This window comes from Archocentrus centrarchus, chromosome 5 (assembly GCF_007364275.1).
Source record: "Archocentrus centrarchus isolate MPI-CPG fArcCen1 chromosome 5, fArcCen1, whole genome shotgun sequence".
Lineage (NCBI taxonomy): Eukaryota > Metazoa > Chordata > Actinopteri > Cichliformes > Cichlidae > Archocentrus > Archocentrus centrarchus.
In genome coordinates this window covers 1,442,076-1,464,028 of record NC_044350.1, presented here as the reverse complement: position 1 = coordinate 1,464,028, position 21,953 = coordinate 1,442,076, and the positions used below count along the sequence as shown (strand labels likewise).

The 21,953-nt window shown below is 41.7% G+C and overlaps 2 protein-coding genes across 3 annotated transcripts in view; one reads left to right on the top strand and one right to left on the bottom strand.

Moving 5' to 3' along the window:
* The window catches only part of plxnb1b (plexin b1b), a 116,972-nt gene extending 115,034 nt beyond the window's left edge, over nucleotides 1-1,938 (bottom strand). The window contains exon 1 of the mRNA XM_030728742.1: nucleotides 1,589-1,938. The gene's annotated coding sequence lies outside the window, so the exon portion shown is untranslated. The remainder of the gene's footprint in view (nucleotides 1-1,588) is intronic.
* Nucleotides 1,939-12,580: 10,642 nt separating this feature from the next.
* ube2v1 (ubiquitin-conjugating enzyme E2 variant 1) lies at nucleotides 12,581-21,666 on the top strand. Of its 2 annotated transcripts, none has more exons than XM_030729765.1 (4): nucleotides 12,581-12,733; nucleotides 13,437-13,585; nucleotides 17,815-17,940; nucleotides 20,604-21,666. In XM_030729765.1, exons 1-4 carry the CDS (start codon nucleotides 12,715-12,717, stop codon nucleotides 20,748-20,750), a joined length of 441 nt encoding a protein of 146 aa, XP_030585625.1. In that variant the 5' UTR covers nucleotides 12,581-12,714; the 3' UTR covers nucleotides 20,751-21,666. The 2 variants fall into 2 exon arrangements, with proteins under 2 accessions (XP_030585625.1, XP_030585626.1); XM_030729766.1 differs by lacking the exon at nucleotides 12,581-12,733 and adding an exon at nucleotides 12,735-12,759.
* The last annotated feature ends 287 nt before the right edge of the window (nucleotides 21,667-21,953 follow it).

Sequence of the window (21,953 nt, the reverse complement as noted above, 5' to 3'; positions counted from 1 at the left end):
AGTTCAATACAAATATAGCAACATAAACAACACTTTGTGAAAGATGCTGACTCAGTCATCTGGATGACGCCAAAGCCTCATCAAGAAAGTTTTTTTCTAGTTCTTATTTTTATTTCAATTGACTAAAATTCTTGCTTGTTTTTTTTTTAATGACCTTTAGTTAATTCTAACAACCTTGGTGACACTGCAGTGTGTTACTTGATGGACAGCACAGCATAAAACAGTCGTAATGTTATATTGTTCCACACTGCATCTCCACAGCCTCTGGGCCTGACAGCTTAGCTGGAAGAAATGTGGACAATCTGACAATCACTTTTTATTTCAGAATACGGACACTGTTTACAGAAACAGGCGCAATGTCTAGTTTTCCCAATCTTAAAGACAATCTCAAATACATGAACAATCATCATTGTCACTACAAGGGGTGTTCTCATTTCCTGGCACACTAAACCATCAGTTCTGTGATGAGGCAGCAGAAGACACAACACTAGAAGAAGGCAGCATCATCCGTGGGACAAAGGTCACACACTCTCACACGCACAGTCCCTCTGTTAGAGTGGCACCAATGACACTTGCACCTGAGTGTATATTGATAACACAGTGGCAGCTATGTTAACAAAATAAAACAGACCTGATATGACCTTTGACGTTAAATAGAGCACAAACTCTCTCCCTGCTGGTTTTCTGATTCGAAGTATATCTGCAGCATTTTTGCACTGAGAGAAATGCATTGGAAATCTTGCTATAATATTGTTTTCTTACAATGGTATTAAATTATTTAATGCAAATGTGGGTTCAACACTGCACTTTGCTTTTGAAAAACGTAAATCTGTAACCCGAAGGATGTTTATGAAGACGCTCAATGGAGAAAAAAAAAACGAGCAAAGTCTTTTTTGATTATACTGGCACTCACACAACAAATATAAGGACCTACTTATTAAAAAGTCTTTTTTTTTTAGACTTGGCTGACCGCTCATTCACACGCTGGTCAATGCTGACGGCTGTTAGAGCGATTAAAAGCGGCCAGATTCATGCCAGTGTTCTTATGGAGCGATGACCCGCGGCAGCTTCAGTTGGGTAATGCCCTCAAGCTGGGGTTTTATAAATCGCTGCCAGCTTCTTCTACTGCTTCTCGTGTTAAAATTTTAAAAAAAAAAGAAAAGAAAAAAGAAAAGAAAAAGACAAAGTCACACCTCGTACCTCGATACAGATAATATTAAGAGTTTGTCCTTTGGAGCAGTGGGTCCAAGAGGACGTGCATGGAGTGAGTTAGCTAACTTGAGCCCAGCACAGTGAACTGCGTTTCAGCGTTAGCTGACCTAGCTCTCATTAACCTGTTTCAACTGTTACACCATTAATAATAACGCAAAAGTATGTAAGAAAGTAAGAGGGACCTGAGTCAGAATCCACACAAATACTGATGTTCAAATAAACTTCACTTTTTTGAATTACTGATCACAAGGCAGAAGTTTGAACATTTAGAGGGAAACCATGGTTTTAAAAAAAATCACACGCAATTGGATTGTAACAGGCACAGCCCGGAGTATGAGCTGCTTCAGAGCCTCCACACAGCCTCACTGACACTCACCTTGCTCTGGGTACAACTCCTCGGTCACTCAGCGCGCCGGTTTACTCCTCTCTACAGTGAAGTTTTCGTTAAGTATCCAGTTTTTTCCGCAGCGGGTGTTTGTGCAGATAAATGAGCAGGGAAGAGAGCGCTCTTCCTCGATATTCCTGTCGCTCAGTCCATGCCTAAAAATCTCCTGACAGGCGTCCAACTTTCACTACTTTACACACCAAGTTTATTGATGAAAAAAGTGCCGTTAGTCCACGCGGGAAAAAATAATGCGAAGTTTAGTTGATTTCTTCTGCTTGGTTTCATTCAGCAGGTCGCTGCCTCCACATGCGCCCTGTGAGCACACTGCCGTCCGCCGCTCCGCGGCCAGCTCTCCACAGGCGTAAAAAGGGGGTTGGCGCTCGGAGAGGGGGGCGTCCATATCGCGTGGCCTTCAAGTACTCCTCGTATTTTGTATAAACCAAGTCCGAACGTAAAATAATCTGTTTTAATGAGTGGTGACCATATTCAGTTATAAGTTCAGATATAAGACAGAAACTTTGTTTTGTCTAAGTCAAAGACATTTTGAAGCGTTTCTTTTTAAACAGATGTGACTGGTCAATTTTTAAATGCTAATTTTCTTTCCTAATGATTATGAAAATCAAAGTAACAAGCAGTGCTTCAAAATAAATCTAAAAATAACTGTCTGGAGGTTTTTCAAATGGTGAGACGTGCTTCTAGAAGGACTTTGGTTTTGTATTTTGGTGTCCACCAGACTAACCATATCTGAATGACCATTGTATAACAAAATCAGCTTTTAACTTTCTCACCATTTTCATAATCGTAGTAGAAGGACCAGCTACTGTTCAGATGGGATGTTTACCAAATCATGTATACAGGCTCCCGCTGTAAGTCGGTATTTCCAGCAGTTCCTGAATACAGCATTCGTTGCCAGAGAAATGGCTGATCTATGGCAGACCCCTTCTGGCCAATAGGAAACATGCATCTAATACATCTGTCAGTAGCTTGACCCTTAAACTTTATCACCTCACATAATCTTGCTTCAAAAACAGTCATCCAGTTTTCTACCAGAATAATCAGAGCAGAAAATTCAGATTTTTATTTGACGTTGCAAATGTATATCTCTGAGAATACAGAAAACCAGCTTATGGGAAAATGAATAGATGATTAGTGGCTGGCTGGTCACAAACAAGAATAATGAAGCATGAAACAAGCGCTCACTACACATTAAATTGGTGTGACTGGAACTGTTTCCTGTGAGGGGTGACTGTTATTCAGGGTGCAGTCCTTATCCACTGCTCAGTTTAGAGACACTTATCAACAGAGACCACACAGAGATCACAAAACCTACTCCACACACTTTTCATCCTCAAGGAGGGTCTCTCTCCCTCTGTATTTTTGTCCTCTCTCGTGAAAAGAAGCCTTTTATCTCACCCCCCTCTTAATTCTGCTGTAATGAGGGCTGAAGCTAGATAAACTTCAAAGATCACATTCAGCCCCACCCATCATGGCACTCGGTAAAGCCCCCCCCCCCCCCCGTTCTAAGACAAGACAGTAGAGTGTGTTCTGTTCTCACTATGTGCACTCATTATAATCATGTATATTTATCAGGAACATTTGCATTCAGAGTATGAGGCTCTTCTTGTGTTGTGTGAGTTGCAAATACTGTAGCACAAATGAAGCGAGTGAAAATAATGAGATCATTTTTATTTCAGGTAGCTCAATTGATTCTATTTGATGCTGCATTATAGGAGCTATATTTACATATAGTATGTAATGTCCAAAACATTCCTCCAAAATACAGAAGAACAGACATTTGATTTATGTGGTCAGCAGCAGAATGTAACAATGTACTAATTATTACAATGTAATAAAATAATTATAGCGGGTAATAGTAACATTCATGTAGAAGCTGAAAATGACTTCTTCAACATTGCATTTGATTTACTATTAGACCTAATTAGCTTTGGTCAACCACTGTCCTGGTCCTAGGTCTTTGGCCCAGTGTTTGAATTTTGGACTCTGAGATTCTTGGTTGCCTTATGATTATATTTGGCTTTTTTTTCTGTGTGTATTTTAGTATATTAATATAGTTACTCATGTTCTTATTTCTTAGTGCACTACTTTAGTTATTTGTTATTCTCAGCGGTCCCTTTTTTTTAAATGTTTATATGGTTTCATGTATTTTCTCTTTGGTAAGAGTTTTCTAGTTACATTGCTTCAGAGTTTTTCTTTCCCCCTGTGTCTTTACTGAGTCTTTCCTGTTTTGTCATCACTTCATGTTTTATTCTGTATTTTTTGTGCGTTCCTTTGAGTTCCACTTCCTGTGTCTGATTTGTTGTGATTCTGTTCACCTGTGCCTCATCCTTGCCAGCTGTCTCACTCTCCTTGATTACCTGGTGTGTGTGTGTGTATTTAAGGTCTCAGTTTTTCTTGTTGTTTATGTTTCCTGCAAGCTGTGTGCACCTTTGTTGGTGATGTTCCCTCTTGTCTCTTAGGTGTTGACTTGCTGTTTCCAGCGCCGCCTGTCACGGTTAGCCGTGTGGTGGGCAGGACATGGCCCCACCATGCAGGACTCAGAATTCACTGAGCCAGACGGGGTGAGCAGCACAAACTAGAACGCTACTCATAAACAATACAGACTGGAGAGCTCACAGTGGACTGGGAGCCAGAGACAACAACACAACAAGGAGCAAAGAGAAAAATGAGGGAACAGAACTGCAGAACTGGGGAACACAGCTGCGGGTGATCATACAGACAAGACTGGGAACTAAAACTAAACACAGACCACACGAGACAAAGACTGACAAAGTAAAGCAGGAAACGTGTCACAACGGGAACAGAGACGCAGACTTGTCATGAGATGGGAGGGGGGGGCATGAACAAATGAAGATACAGAGACCCAGACAAGACACCTGAACAGGATACAGAGAGAGACGGATAATAACCCAACTGGACAGGCAGGGGGAAAAAATGGAACTCCAGAACATAGAAAAGCATAATAAAGAATTCTTAAACACCAAAACTCAAATGTCCAAAACCACTGGGTCAAACCCAGGGCCATGACACCGCCTTGACTCTGGGATTTTGTGTTTTGGACATTACATGAATGCTCAAGATTAAAACTGCACTTTGAGTTTAAGCTTGTCTGCCTCTGCGTCCTGCATTTGGGTCCAACTCTGCCACGCAGCCAACACCTGACACCCACTCACCATCTTCATCACACTCTGGATCTTGTCCTGACATATGACACAGAACAGTTTTTTTTTCCCCAAAACCCTCTTTTCTCTGCCCATTTCTTGATAACATCTAATTTTACAATCCTGGATCACGCAGCGCTGAAAAAAACAGTTTGAATACACTAGATGTCTTTCTGAAAGGGCTGTAACAATATTTAAAGAGGTGCTTCCTTTTTTATCTTCTTCAATGCCATGTGCCAACAGAATGCAGAGAAGCTACCTAACCTTACTCCCACAGTCAATTATCTTAGTGCTGCATCCAGTGTTGTACAACACTGCATACTGTGGCTCCCCCGAAACAGAAAGCAAAAAATCAGAGAGGTTCGACTCCCTGGTGTAACTCAGAAATGCACACCTTAAGGCTAGAATATTTTATTTTTCATCACTGGAAGAGGAAAACAAGAACGCACTCTGGCCCCTCTTCTCTTTGTTCACCGGAGTGTTCCTTTAACTTGTAAAGACTTGATGAATTTCTTTATGAATAGAATGTAAAATATTAAAGAAAAATCATTCACAGCCATCCCACAGACATACTATTACTAAGTATAGCAACTTTAATGACTGCTCATATTTACTGCTCCAAAACATGGTAAATGGACTAGCTCTTATATAGCGCTTTTCTACTCAGTATGAGCACTCAAAGCGCTATTACAACATGTTTACATTCACCCATGCACTCCCATTCATACAAGCACTTCCATATGTACTAAGCTAAGTGCTTTTTAATTAACTATCATTCACACACATTCATACTCCGACGGGACGGTCGGAGAGCAACTTGGGGTTAAGTATCTTGCCCAAGGATACATTGGCATGTAGCCTGGAGTAGCCAGGAATCGAACCGCTGACCTTCTGATCAGTAGGTGACCTGCTCTACCTACTGAGCTACATCACACCCATACCTCCAAAACTGCTCAAAGAAGTCTCATTAAATATGATCAATTAATCTCTATTAGCAGGACCTGTACCACAGGCTTCCAGTGTGGCTATAGTGAAACCACTACTTACAAAGCCTTTACTTGATCCAGCTGTCTCAGTTAAACATAGACCAATATCCAGCCTTCCCCTTAATTCAAAAAGTCTTGAAAGATTAGTACGTTAGTAAAACAGCTAACTGATCACCTGCAGATGAATGTGTAGATGAAGAGTTTGTCAGGTTTCAGAATTCATCGCAGTACAGAAAGAGCATTAGCGAAGGTCACAAATGAGCTTCTCGGTCCTGGTGAGTTTGAGCTTTTCAGGTTGTGATGATCTTCCTGCCTCCATGATTTCCAGACTCTGGATGCTTATAAAAGTCAACTAAAGACGTATTTTAAATGTGTTCTTGAATGACAACAATACACAAGATCTTCTTTATGTTTAGTGGATTTTTGATACATAATTATTTTATACCTTTTAATTTCAGTTTTTAATTATTGTGGATTTGTTATTGTTTTTATTCTTCTACTTTCTTTGTTGCCTTTAATTCCAATTTCACTGTTCTTTCTTTTCTTTCATTTAACTTTGTGTTGGTTTTTAGCTGTTGTTTAGCTGTGGCTCAGGTCGTGTCTTGGCTTTCATGTGTAAAGCAGTATTTCTACAATTTTAGTATTAAGCAAAGGATCTGAGTACTGCCTGATAATGGTAGAGGAAAGTGCTGCAAACACATTGCTCCAAAGTATTCTGGAGGTGTTCAGCTGGGTTGTGATCTGGTTTTGCTAAAGCTATAGCACACATTATTTTCACAATCAAAACAATTAGTGAACCCTAATTTCCCCTGCATTTGTTATCTTTCGCATTTATTCAGGTGTTTCCTTGAAATCCAATTCATAGAAAACTTTGGAATAAAAGAAGTCCTGATAATACTGTTTAATACCAGGAGGGATTCTGCCAGTGCTCCAGTAGCAAACAAAGGAACTCAATGAAAAGGGTGGGGACAAGTTGGAACATGTCTGAATATACTCTTGCAGGCCACTATGTGTTTAGCTTAAGCATGCTATGAACAGTCTAGCTTTGAATAGTACATGTTTCTAATGTTGGACTGCTTTTAAGGCAACACCTTGTTCCATGATGCTGTTTGTTCAGATCTGTGTGTGAGTTTCTGAGCACAAGCCTGTATTCATAACAGGGTGACAGAGAAGTGAGATGGAAAAGTGGGAAAGCAGAGTGTGAATGAGCACGCCTGTCGGTCAAGGGGAATGCACTGCATTCACATCCGTGTGAAAAACACTGAGCCATTCATCTCCAAGTTTCTCTCTCGCTCTCTCTCTCTCTTTCACACACACACACACACACACACACACACACACACACACACACACACACACACACACACACACACACACACACACACACACGCACAGCTCCAGGCTGCTCTGAAAGTCACTTGTTTTTAAAGAGGAAAGAGGAGCTGGGTGGCTGCCTGTGATGGGGGATGGAGGATTGATTGGGAGACTGGCTGGTAGGCAGTGCGTGGCTGGGGGAGGTGTGGGTAGGCATGGGGGTGAGAGCAACCTTCCCCCATCTGCAGTATGCTCATTATCGTACCAAAACTTGTGAATGACTGTCCAGTCTCATCTCTATTTTACTTCAATGTAACTGATTCAGAATATGCAGCAGCTCAGAGAGGAAATAAGAGCAAGAACTCCTGCACGCTGTACTTTAACATGCAAAAAGATGCACTGCAGTTACATCCTTAGCATGCCTGATGACATCAGGGCATGCTCCTAATGACAACACAGATGGTGTCCTGGGGGGATCTCCTCCCAGAGCTGGACCAGAGCATCACTGAGCTCCTGGATAGTCTGAGGTGCAACTTGATGGAGTCAGATGGACCAAAACATAATGTCTTAGAGGTGTTCCATTGGATTTAGGTCAGGCAACTGTGGGGGCCAGCCAGTGGTATCAATTCAGGCTTTGTCGTGCACCAGAGGAGTGAGAAGTGCTGTTTAGTAATTATAATTTCTAATTACAATTCTATTGGTATCAACTGTCAGTTAAAGTGGTCACACCCTTACTAATACAAACTTAGTAATTAAAGAAACCAAAACTATTTTTTGTACCAGACTGTAAACGTGTTTATTTCTGATGTAAAGTTGGAAATTTTAAAAGGATAATCTGTGGGGAGCGAAATTGTCAGCCCTGGGCTTTGACCGACACTTTTGAGGATTTGTTTTTTTTAAGTCCTGTTATTTGATGTTCTCTTTGGTTCATTGCTGGTTTTTGTTACTTGTGATCTTTTTAATATCAATTTCTTATATCTTGAACCTTTGGTTCATTTGTCCATTTGTATTCTGGTTAGGGTTTTATTTTTTTTGTGTGTGTTTTTAAGTATACTTGCTATATTGCTATGTTATTTTTCCTAGCCCCCCACCCCCACCCAAAATATTCTTCTGTGTTAAGTTTTAGTGTGTTAGTGCAAAGGTCGGGCTGTGTGGCAAGTAGAGTGTAGACCTAAAATGCAGGCCTCGGAAGACCAGATGTAAACTCAGAACAGCTTTATTTCTTAACACTTACTAGAAACAAACTCAGGCAAATCAGGGGCAAATATTTCCAAACTAAGACTCTTCTAGGAAAACACACTACGAGGAAGGACACTGCCATGTGGGAGCACGCGACAAAGGACAAGAGAAGACTGAGGCAATATAACAAGAGAACAGGCAACAGGGGTGAGAGCAGATGACACTAATCATGAATAAAGAGACAAAGGAAGTAGAACTAAACCCAATGCACACAAGACAAAAAACTATCAAAATAAGACTGGAGGAAACTAACACTGAGACACAGATTCAAACATCCGAACTTGACACAAAGGTAAATAAACACGGAGACAAGACTGACTTTACACAATGCAAAAGATAGAATACAGAGATGAAACTAGAACACACTGGACATCATAAAACAAGGAACAAGGAACCAAGAAAAACTCAGAAGAACTAGGAAATAATATCATACTCAAAGAGCAAGTTAAAGAACTGGATAAATCATATCTCAAATGCAAAATCCCAAACTCACAAAGCTCAGCCCTGGGTCCATGAGAGTATTTATAAAGCGCTTTAAAATCACCCACAGGGTCCAAAGTGCCGTACAATAAAACAATAAAATAGACAAAACAACTCAATAAATACATGGAAAAAACCCTAATAAATGCACAATATATGTAGCATGCTTTGGATCCTCTCAGTCTCACACCACGCAAACTGCTATATGTGACAGATTCACTTTTTAAGCAAGTCTGAAGAGACCATTCCAGGAACTGCAGTTTTTGGAACTTAGACTTCAGCTTTATTTTTGAGCTCTGAGGCCTGTACTAACAAGCAGGATTTCATCTTATCCTGGTAACTTGAGGGTTAACTCTGGGTTTTCTGTATTATGAAAGGGGTTCACGTCTTCTCAGGGTATCACCTTGGTAATTTATGATTAGAGATCATCACCACCTACTGACTGTTTAATTCTACAAAAAAAAAAAAAAAAAAATAGCGTCACCATTCCTGGAAGATCAAAATACTTGATTATAATCCCTCAGATTTTAATGATATTGATAAGTTTGGTAACTTACACAGTTATATGTGAACCTAGATTCCCCAGAGTTGCTGCTATATAATTCAAGCAGTTGGATCCTGCAGCTTCTGTGGGCTCACTTTAAAAATATGAACCATGCCAAGAGATTTTCAGCCAGTCTCAGTCCCTATTGACTGTTCTAAACACAGGCTTAACATCTCTGTGAATAGCAACTTACACCCTATCTTTCTCTGGACACATTTATCTAAGGTTATGCTACAAACACACCATCTTCATCTTCAAGCCCCAAACACATTTAGCCTTGCTAAAGTAACAAAAAGACAACTGTAATGTCTATAAGCATGGAACAAAAGAAAGAAGCCCATAAACCAAAGGTCCTCACAAACTGACTGGATGGGTCACTCTCAGCACACTAATTTTTAGAACTGCTCATTCAACAATCATTTCCAGTGGACCAGTTTCTGGGTAAATCACATATAAATCACACAAACTCACCTATCAGAACTTCATCTTTCAGGCCCTGTGCTCAGCAAAGTCATTGACAACACTGCTCAAATCAAACTCATCCTGCTCTCTTCTCTCTGTCCTGTTTGGAGCACCACTTTGTTGCTTTGTTTGCTAAACATAATTCAAAATGTCGCTGCACTAATTACTCTATAAGACCCTATAAACAAATTGTTGCATGATTGATTGGTTTGCAGGCATTTTGCACAAATAACAGGGAGCAAGGTCAGGAAGCACAAGTAATATAATTCCCAGCATGCCTATCCATCATCAAAACGTTTCAGAAAAGATGGCTGTTTTAATCAGTAGCATGTAAAATGACAGATTTGCAGCCAAAATTCAGTTAATAAGAAAAATGTATACTCCATAAAAAAGTTAGGCTTGGGCTTTACAAAATAGAACCATGACTGGGACATACAGAGGAACTCTTATAATGTGTCCACTTTATAGCATATTTCTCCCATATTAGCTTCTTATCATTGTCTCCCTATTAGATCCAGAACTGAATTTAACATCCTTCTCTTCACATACAAAATCTTGAATAATCAGGCCCCTTCTTATCTTAAAAACCTTCAGCTTTCAGGCCCCTCTTCTGTAGAACCAGCTCCCAGTTAGGATTTGGGAGACAGACACCCTCTCTGTTTTTAAGATTAGGATTAAAACTTCCTTTTTGATCAAGCTTTTAGTTAGGGCTGGATCAGGTGACCCTGAACCCTCCCTCAGTTACACTGCAATAGGCTTAGGCTGCTGGGGGCTTCCCATGATGCACTGAGTGTTTCTGTTCACTTTCTATGTGTTTATACACCCTCTCTGTGTTTAATCAGTAGTTATTATTAATCTTTTGCTCTCTTCCACAGCATGTCTTTTGTCCTGTCTCCCTCCCCAACCGGTTGCAGCAGATGGCTGCCCCTCCCAGAGCTCGGTTTTGCCAGAGGTTTCTTCCTGTTAAAAAGGGGTTTTCCCTTCTCACTGTCACCGAGTGCTTGCTTGCCTGTCTGATTGGTGGGTTAACTCTCTATTATTGTAGGGTCTTACAATATAAAGCAGCTTGAGGTGACTGTTGAATGTGACCCAGTGTACTGTAAAGGAGGAGCTTCGCCTGCTTTCAGGTCAAATATCACCCTGCCATTGTGGTATCACTATGATTTGTAGTTATTATAGTATAGCTGCCCCATATAGCCCATGAAACTATGCATCATATTTCCCACATTTATTGCCAGGATAGTGATCCAGTGTAACTCCTTTACTCCTCCTTGTTTAGGATTTCTGTGATTTATAATCCATCTTATAACAGCAATACAAAAACTGCCATTACTAAAGGAAACTGAACTATACAGAATCTTGAACGCACCATGATTAATTAATATAGATCATAATCTTGATTTAGAAGAGCTTATATAAATCTATGTTCATGTAAGGCAACAACTGGAGAAGAAGCAGGTTTTATTAGAACAGTGTGATGTTAGTTACTATAGTTTAACTGACTATTGTTGAAAATTCAAAAATTTAGCAGGTTATGGCCTGGAATGGAAAATGAAAATTTAATTAATGTGTGCATGAAGCATGCCACTTTGCCAGTTTTGTTGATCATAAATGGTCACATAGTCTGTCACTATGAATTATGGGACGACATTTTCCCTCTTATCTCATAAAGAATGTTCCCAGTGTATCCTATACTAAAGGAGGTAATAAAGGAAGCACTGAAGCATCTTTAATAAGCTTTCTGAGAATTTGAACAGCTCTTATTATGGCCACTATGCAGATACTTCCAAGTCAGGTGATTTAGTTAGGAAATGTCCTAAGCAAAATGGATTATTGGAACCAAACTTAGCACAAAAAGTAAGGAAATCTGGATTTGGTCAGTTATTTTTTGTTATAAAAATACTCTTTGACAATAAAACTTATACAGATGTAAAATGGTGCCACATTTGCAAGGAAGATGCATTTATGGGTTGAGCAGCAGTGGAGTATGTGGGTTATGCCCAATGAAAAACTTGCCAAATTTTCTTTGCCAATGCCAAATACCTTAATCTGTTTATTGACTCTTGATTCAAGCTTCTGGTACATCAGGTGCTGACAGTCAGGCTTGTCATCATTGGAGACAATCTTGATGCAGAGAGATATCGAGATGAGATTCTGCAACCAGTGGTAATCACATCTCCACAGTCTGGGACCAAACACTATCCGCCAAGGTGACAACACTCGCTCCAACACAGTGGGGTTTATCAGAGAGTACCTCCAGAGTTTGGGAGTGGAGAGGATGGAATGGCCTGCAGTCCTGACCTCAACCCCATTGAAAACTTGTGGGATCAGCTTGCTGTGCTGTTTGTGCCAGAGTAACCAGCACAACCACACTGGCTGACTTGTGACAAATGCTGGTTGAGGAGTGGGACACAGGACTGTGTGACCAAGCTGGTGACCAGCATGAGGAGGAGGTGCCAGGCTGTTGTGGCCGTGTGTGGTTGTTCCACATGTTACTGAGGCCCCCTGAGGACCAGGAAGAAATGTGAACCTAATAATATTCCATAAGCTTATGTTGCCAACATTTCACCAGTAGATGGCGATGTCGCACGAGAATTAAGCACCTGTGAGTCGTCGGTTCCAAATTGCAAACTGTTTTATGTCACATCGAATGTGATTTCAGCTGGTGTTCTGTCCTTAGTTTTGTTAAATAAAAAAATCTAGTAAATGCGACAGAAATAGCTGCTCTTCGTCGTGATAAAATTAGAAAGGAAGTGTTTGGAGAGCTACCGTTAGTCTTAAAAGCACCGGTAATACCAATGTTATTAAGATAGAGAATTTAAAATAGTAGAAATACCAATCTTTCTTTCGAACAGACATGCGCAAACGGTAGCTAACATTATACGTACGCGCTTCCGTAAAACAGTGACAAAGATGGCGGTCGCCGGACAAGGTAAGCGGACTTGGCCGACAGTTTAGGTACTGTGTTGTCGATTTTCATTTAGAGCGACAATTCCCAACTTCTCAGTTAGTACCAGAATAGTTGAACCGCTCCTAAGAGTGCCACTGTAGCGGTGTTTTGAACGTAACTGGACTCTGGGTGAATTAAAATGCTGCTTAGTTAGCTAAAGGGCTCGCGAAGCTTGGCCCACCGTCTCTGAGCTGCCGTCAGCCGCCTGCAGCAGCTACACTATCGTTTTGTAGCGTGACGACCACTGTGTTCACCACAGATGGCATTTACGTGGTGTACTGTGAAGTTTTTGTGCTCAGAGGAGAGGTGACGCCCGTGGCTAACTGGATGGGTAGCTAGATGACTGTTTTGCTTACAGCGCTAGCTGAAAGCTCCACCACAAGAGACACAACATTCCGGAAGAAGCGCTCATAAGCTGCGCGTTACAAACAAAAGGAACCAAATGTCGTTGTTACTGCATTTAATTTAATTTAATCTTTTCAGTTTAGTGTAGTGTTGTGACTTAGTTTAACTTATTTTTGTTTGTGTCCTCATTCTGATTGTGCTGTGTTGAAAAATAATCACCAAATGGATAAAAACCAAGCTTTACGGTGTCTTTTATTTCTCCCTTTAAGTAAATGATGGATTCTCGTCCATTATGGGACCACACAGAAGCCAATTAATTCTCCTTTGTGTTTTTCTGAAGGCGTCAAAGTTCCCCGCAGCTTTCGGCTGCTGGAGGAACTGGAGGAAGGTCAGAAGGGAGGTGGAGACGGTACAGTGAGCTGGGGCCTCGCAGATGATGACGACATGATGCTAACTCACTGGAATGGCATGATCATCGGCCCCGCCAAGGTGAGCCAGCTCCAGCACCTGCTCTAACATTTCTCTACATAATGCTGATCTTCTCATCAGTCGTCCACTGGGCTTTCTGTGTTGAAAGTTGACAAAGAGGAAACAGTGGGTTCATTTCAAACATTATTTCTCATGAAGTTGTGTGTTAAAAAAGTAAAATTTAAAAATAAAAAACATGGTCAATACTTTGTTTGTGCTGCTTGGAATGCAGCATAGGAAAGAGGAACTTCTTAAGTCATTGTGATTTGTTGAAGCTGTGTTTATTCCACTCTTATGTGAACAGCAAGATAATGTAAAAGCAGTAATGCTTGTTGAGGTGTACTGAGATAAGACAGAAAAAGTCAAATATTAAACAGAATGATTTTGAAAAGCTCTGACAGGGTGAAAGCCTCATATGCAGCTTTACAGTCCACTGTTTCTCTACACCAGTGGTTCTCAAACTTTTCCATCATGCCCACTTCACCGGATGAAATGTTTTCACACCCCACTCGAAGCGAGGTCTCCTGAAAGATAGTTCAGGAGCTTCTGATCCACAGCTGCTTGAGTACCATTTTTAGATATAGAATGGGTAAAATCTCGAGCTGAGTTCAGCCCAGTTTTGCTCTAAACCTCCTTGGTCCACTCCCAGTCATGCTCTCTCTCACACAAACTCACACATTCCCTCACACACACACGCAGACAGACATGAATAGAAACAGGTTTTGTTGTTGGCAGACAGAACAGTCAAATGTACCCATCTACCCCCTCCTTTTATGTCAACTTTCCTCTGGTTGACTGCCCCTCAGTGATTTGGTAATGGCAGCACATGAATCAAGTGATAATGCACTTAATTTATGTACTGCTATAAAGTTATTTACTATTTGTGGCTCAGACAGAACGGGGGGGCTGTGTATGAACAGTTCTGTACACAGGAGGGGACAGAGGTTGGAGACACTGGGGAGTTTACAATAAAAAGATGTGCATAGGTACCACCAAGAGAGCACTGAGTCTCAGATGTCTCAGCTATTTATATACAGCAAATGATATGCCCTGAGGCAACTGTTGTTGTGATTTGGTGCTATATAAATAAAATTGAATTGAATTAAATAGATATCAGCTGATCAGATAAAATGGTGCCAAGTCACATTTTTCTGGTCCTTTAATCCTTTTCCTTCCTATTAAGATACAATATCTAATTTAATGGAGAACAGAAATGTCAATTCTTAATGTCAGGTTCAGACTTCACCATATCAGGCACACATCCAGGCAAAAGAGGGTGTTTAAGGGTTGGGGAAATGGGTGGTATGTACACTAGTTGAAAGTGTATTTATTGGGTGGCGTGGTGGTTAGCATTGTTGCCTCACAGCAGGAACATCTGGGTTTGAATCCACCTTGGCCCGGGCCTTTCTGTGTGGAGGTTGCGTGTTCTCCCCACGTGTCTGTGGGTTTTCTCTGGGTCCACAGTCCAAAGGTGTGGTATGAATGTGAGTATGAATAGTTGTCTGTCTCTCTCAGTGTTAGCCCTGCGACAGGCTGGCGACCTGTCCAGGGTGTACCCTGCCTCTCACCCTATGACAGCTGGGATAGGCTCCAGCGGAAGAAAATGGATGGATGGAATTCTGTTTTTTTATTTACCGGTGGGTAGAGACTCTACAATAATATAAACTTACACTTATGATGTTGTAATGGATGAAAATTGGTGCTGCTGTTAACCTCTTGCCAGCATGTTACAATTCTTTTGAGTATCTCAAGACCTTTACCTCACTGTTGACCAGCATGAGCACAGAGCACTTATCAGAAGTACAGTTGGCTGTGCATTGTTGATACAGCTGAGTAGAAATGTAGTAGACAGCCAGTGTCTCACACTGCTTCAGTTGTAGTTGTGGATGTTTACATTTTTTTTTTTTTCCGGAAAATTGCTCGTTAGTGCCTCCTTCCTGAAGACATAACATGTTCATGAAAGCCAAGTGGTGACCTGCGGGGCTCAGAAACAAAAGAGATCATTTGAGGTCATTCCTCAAATGACCACTTATTGTGGTTCCAAAAGCGAGTCAGTCTCCATATATTCCCGTGGCCAAATGACCACCTTTACAGCATTAAAAAGCCTATTTACAGCCTGCTCCCAAAAGCAGTTTTGACACTGTGTATAATTAGAGGTGATACTACTAATTCACCTCTATTGGTTCAACCCCTCAACTTTGTTTGTGGTGTTGTTCCCTTCTACAGCATTTTATTGGAATTATCAGACAAATACTAGAAGTCTGTGCTTCAGTTTTGGCAAGTCAAGCTTGCAAACTTTAGCTGATATTAGCACTCCAACCTCTTGTCCAAATATGGTCACTTCTGGGTCCAAAAAAAAAACATGGTAGAGGGCGAACACTAACATCGAGACTTCAGAATGTCAATCCAGAACTAACCGTCACGGTAAGCATGATTGATTGGGATGCAACATGAAGTCTGTCCTTTTTCTGAGTCGCAGAAAGGCAGGATTTTGACTCTGGAATCACTTAACCTAATGCAGTGTCCATAGTAACAGCCAAAAATATCATCGGAGCCCAGCATAAATCAGAATGTTTGCTTTGTCTGTCCAGACAAATTCCCCTCCCGTTGCTCACTTCCACTGCCACAGATAGTTCAGTGTTTCCCAGAGAATAAGAGTCTGACACAAATATGTAAGATGAGCAACAGAAGATCCATCTATTATCTTTCACTTATCCTTTTCAAGGTCGTGCAGGGGGGGCTGGAGCAGCTGTTGCAGTGCATGGTAGGATTTGTAGTATAAGTGGTGGGAGCACTATTTACCGGTGGGCCATTAATAATAGCCATATGAAATCATCTCACAAGCTATATATAATTAGTTTGACACCTGTGGAATAACCACTTTAAATTACCAATGAAACTAACTCACTGCATGTCTTTGGACTGTGGGAGGAAGCCAGAGCACTCAGACAGAACCCACACAAAAAAACATGCAAACTCCACACAGGACTTCTTGGCCAGATGGTGGATTTGAACCCAGGACCTTCTTGCTGTGAGGCAACAGTGTTAACCACTCCTCAAGTTCAGCATGTGGATATTCATTGTTTTGCAATTAAAGCTCTTTATCAAAAATAGTGAAAAAACAACAAGGTCCTAAACAAGATATTAAAACTCTCATTACTGTTTGACATTTATTTTGTAATGACAGAATACATTTCAGGCCTTTAGTTTTTAAGCCAACTATCATGATGGATGGATGGATGGGTGGATATATAACGTACTCTGAGTAACTCTGTCTCAGGTTGTGTTCTGTGGGTTACAAACTCAGAGTTGGAAGATGAATGTTTTGCTGTATGGGATCATTGTGAGGGATCGTTCCCTTTGGTAGCACGTCCATGCTTTCTACCCTGCAGAAAGTTGTGATGTATCTCAGGGTCTTATTCACGAGAGATCGACAGATGGATCGAGGCTGCGTCTGCAGTGATGTGGATGCAGTACCGGTCTGTCGTGGTGAAGAGGGAGCTGAGTGTGAAAGCGAGCTGTTGATTTACCGGTCAATCTATGTCCCTACCCTCACCTATGGTCACGAGGTTTGGGTAGTGACCAAAAGAACGAGATCGTAAATATAAGCAGCAGAAATGAGCTTCCTCTGAAGGGGGGCTGGCCTCTCCCTTAGAGATAGGGTGAAGAGCGCAGCCATTCGGGATGGGCTCAAAGTAGAGCTGCTGCTCCTCCACATTGAAAGGAGCCAGAAGAGGTAGTTCAGGCATCTGACTAGGATACCTCCTGGGCACCTCTTGGGTGAGATGTTCCAGGCATGTCTTACCATGAAGAGGCCCCGGGGCAGACCCAGGACACATTGGAGAGATTATATCTCTCAGCTGGCCTGGCAGCACCTTGGGGTCCCTCCAGATGAGCTGGTGGAGGTGGCTGGGGAGAGGGAAGTCTGGGGTTCTCTGCTTAGGCTGCTGCCTCAAATAAGCGGAAGACAATGGATGGACGGATGTTATGAATGCAATAATAAAATGATTAATTTTTATGTGCAGCTGTTCTTGTGTCACAATGTAGATGCTCAGATGTGATATTTGTAGAAACTTGAGAATAACCAGGTAAAGGGGCTCTTAAGTGGCAGGTGTTGTTCTTTGGTAAAGCATGAGCAGCAAAGCTTTATCAGTTAATTCTAGGCAAAAGACCTAATGACACTAGAGCTTATTAGAGTTTGTTAGACTTTGACTCTTTGAGCTAATCTGTCTTCTATTCTTTAATTGCAGACTGTCTATGAAGGCAGGATCTACAGTCTGAAAATAGACTGTGGATCCAAATACCCAGAGCACCCTCCTCATGTCCGCTTTGTGAACAAGATCAACCTGACTGGTGTGAACAGCTCAAATGGTGTGGTGAGTATCCGTGCAGACATTCTTGACAGACTGATCAACATTCAGAGTTATAACATTCACTCAAGTGTTTCTTGGTGTGATTAGGACTGTAATAGTCCTATGCTGTATAAACATAATTAACAACAAATACTCTGCTCCCAGTTGCAGCTGCTGCTACCAGTTATACAAAGACTTTACTTATGCTTTAGTCTCAGTGGTAGTTGTAGGTGGTAGACAGCAGCTCACGATAGGAGTGCTGTGATGTAATGTAGTACTGCCACTCTGCTACACAGAATTGAAAGTAAGTGATGTGTTAACTGTTGATCTACGTAATCCACTTTGAACTGCACTTGTTTTTGTGTCAGCAGCACAAAAGTTGCTGAGAGTAGGACAAACAGCCAGTCAGATCAGAATAGTTCTCGTTTAGGCACAGCAGGTACCCTTACTTTTGCAGTTCTGCCCCTACAGGGAAGTCCAAAACTCAGTCACTCTTTAGTTTGAGCAGAAACATTACATGGCACACAGAATGGGAAAAGTAAACAAACTTATGCATTTGTATCACATTTGACTGGTTAGCCTAAACATTTGGTTTTTATCTTCCAGTGACTATTGAAATTAAATTTGAAAGACAGATGATTCTTTTCTCTAAAACGACTGCACAGAGGCGTGCGTCTAGAAGGACTTGGGCTGAGGGATGCGCTTCCTGGTCAGAAAGACCTCCTACTTTGGGCATTAACCTTGTGCCAGAGCCCCTTAAAGTGGAGGATGTTTAAAAAAATAAAACCAAAAACAGACAACCAAATTCCCAGGATAACTCAAGTCTTGGATTTAATGTCTGTTATTCTATTTAACAGAATGAAAGTTTATTTCTTCTGCGACTTGATATTAGGGAAGGGTGTGATATAGCCTCAGAATTACAGCATTGTATTTCAAGAAAATAAAAAATAATAATATTTCTAATGATACAGAGATAAATACTGAATGTTTGTTGATGGCAGCAGAATTTATAAGTCTTAAGTAAATGAAGGGGATTTTCCATCCTCCTTTTCTGTGAACCGTGAAGCTTCAGCATTATAGTGCAGTAGTAGTGACACAGCATAAGCCAAATGGAAGCACAAAAGTAGCCTAAATAAATTTTAAGTATAACTGCGTAACACTATAGTTTGAGCGACACGCTGTAGAGTCATTTGTTTACATTGGGCTTGCAGATCAGCAGCTGCTAGCATCTTCTCCTTCATAGCCTGGCTATACCTGGAGGTGTGAAAAACAGTGGTCGTTTCCACATTTAGCAGGAACAGTTTTCTTGCATATTTTGCAAATTATTGTGCTTTGTTGGAGGTTGCTGAAATTCCTCTCTTTTTAGGAACTAAATTGTCACTGGAGGCTGTCACGTGGCTCTGGCTCTCAGTCATGCCTGAGGAGACATACTAGGGGACATAAACCCAGGGCACTGCTATAGCAATGATATTGTGATGTGACGGTTTTATTTCACGGAAAAATTGATACTAGTATATCACAGATGATATGATATGGCAAAGTGCTATTTGATAAGTTATGCTATATGTTTCTACAAAGTCACTTATGAAACTTTTAATTAAGGAAAAAAAATCTAATTCTAATATGTGTTAAAGGATAATCTGGTGAAACGGCTCTTTGCCTGTAATTGAACTTAAAACACATCCGGGTGTTTTTGCAGATGCAGGCTTGAATAAGCGAGCCTACATTCTACGTATTCAGCATTAACATCAGTCCACAGTTCTTACTGCAATTTGGACATGACACTTTAGACTACATGTTTTTCTGTGACCAGCAATAGCTTAGTGGAGACCAACAGGAGGCAACAGTGACATCTGGTGCAGTGTGTGTATGCAGGGTTTCTACTAGAAAAGTTCTTGGACCCAGCAGCTGTCCACTCTTGCTACTTTCCCACTGCCGAGGTTCCGGAGCAAGTTCCCGTGCCGATCCCAAGGAACCGGCGAAACGATTAAGAACGGGCCCGCGTTCCCACCGCGTTTCTGTGAACTGCTCCTTTACGTATGAGCATGGGTGGGTCCTCGTCTGGACACGGAAGCCGAAGCGCACAAACGTGGGAGAACACGCTCTCCTTTCTTGTGCTGCAAATACGTTTTAGGGTCCAAACCAAACTACTGCAGCATCTGTGTGCAGCACAGAGGTAAACACAGACAGCGATTAGAGCAAGACACAAGTACGCACTTTGTGACCTTTTATCTGTGATATGAACCGATACAAAGCAGCAAGTTCAGCCTTAGAGCCCAACCTAATTCACAGCCGTGAAAATCGCTTCGCTTTTCTCATTAATACACATGTAATATGGTAGAAAACTTGATGTTGAGACGGCAGAGTCACGCCCCTCTGCCGCTTTCGGCACGTGTTCCTGGTTCCAGACCAGCTAGTTTGCGGGGCCGGAATTGAACCCGTTTTTCGGCCGAGCACCGAGTGCTTCGGCGGTGGAAAACCTGCCTAACGGTTCAAATTACGGCACGGGCTCCGGAACCCTGTTGGTGGGAAAGAGGCCTCTGAAACACTACATTACAGGCACTGCAAGCGTTCAGCCAGTTTTTGTTTATAATCCCCTATGTAATTTTGTGTGTAGTCTGAACCAGGCATTATAGGGGCCCTAAATAAAAACACCTCCACTAACCCTTCTGCTCATTTCCCTTCAGGTGGATTTGAAGGCTGTGTCAGCACTGTCCCGGTGGAAGAACGCCTACAACATCCGGACCGTGCTGCAGGAGCTGAGACAGCACATGATGATGAAAGAAAACAACAGGCTCTCTCAGCCACCTGAGGGCCAGGTGTACAGCAACTGAGGCTCCTGCTGCTATCCATTCCTGTCTGTCACATGCAAATACACACGTACATATATACACACACGCATGCATGCATACATACATACAACACAAGACTCTCTTCTCCCACTTTCTCCTTCGGGAGCCTTCCATTGGCTGGAGAGAGGGATGTGCAGGTGAACCCCACTTCCTCACCCAGTGCCCAATAATTCAGTAAGGTTCATCAGTGCAGACCAGAAATGACAAAACAAGAATACTGTACATTTTACTAATGTTATTTTTTATGATCTTTGTGTTCTACATCCAGATTGTAAAATAACAAATGACTTGATTGAGTGTACCTATTATGTGCGTGTTTTGGGCTCTTCATCTGTGGTGACAGTCCCTGCTGTATGGGTATCTTGAGACAAGTAACCAAGTACTTTAGGTCCCAGGAATATTTTCAAGGTTCCTTCAGAGTTTTGGTTGCTTGTCGTTCCACCGTGACAATTAGACAAACTAAGTCCACTGAAGACTGCAGCAATAGTAAGTGAGCATGTCTTGCTGCTGCTGCTCTCTGTGATTTAACACTTTGAAAATGCAGTCATTGAGTACATGTTGGAAAAGAGAGCAGCGGCAGCAACACATATTCAAAATGATAGATTAACAATATACACAGATTTCATGAACTGATGTGGAGATTAACCATTAGATGACTTGCAGCAAATGACCAATCAGAAATGTCTATTACTGCAATCCTGACCTGACTCCCACTCTCTGTTCCCAGTTTGCTGGGAAAGTGGAAATGTGGCTTTGGTCACGGATTTGAGTCAACCCACAACTCCACTTCTGTAACCCCAGCTAAAAGAGGGCTCTTAGGTTTTTGGGATACCTCAATACTCTGGATTATGCTGAAATCCCTTTCCCTTAAAAAGGGGGGAAAAAAAACACCTCTACCTTTTGCTTGGTCTCCCCAGCTTCTCCGATATCCCGATGATGTGAATTTGAGGGGCCTTCCTTAAACAAGTACATATCTGGTACACAGAAATAAACTGCTACTAGACATTCATATCTATCAGCAGGGCACTGCTGACTCATCACTCGTGTTCTCAGACTTGTCTTCTGTGTGCCATATGGTTTGTAGCGCTTTGTGATGGTGATTGATTATTAGCAGCCAGTGGGATGAGGGAAAGGAAGGGTGGGGTGTGGGGTTGGGGGTGGGGGGGCTTCAGGTCCTTGTGCTTT

Bases quoted from the DNA above. Each gene is read 5' to 3' on its own strand.
- ube2v1 (XM_030729765.1), top strand. The intron at 13,586-17,814 runs GTGAGCCAGCTC...CTTTAATTGCAG, and splicing joins TGATCATCGGCCCCGCCAAG to ACTGTCTATGAAGGCAGGAT. The intron at 17,941-20,603 runs GTGAGTATCCGT...ATTTCCCTTCAG, and splicing joins TGAACAGCTCAAATGGTGTG to GTGGATTTGAAGGCTGTGTC.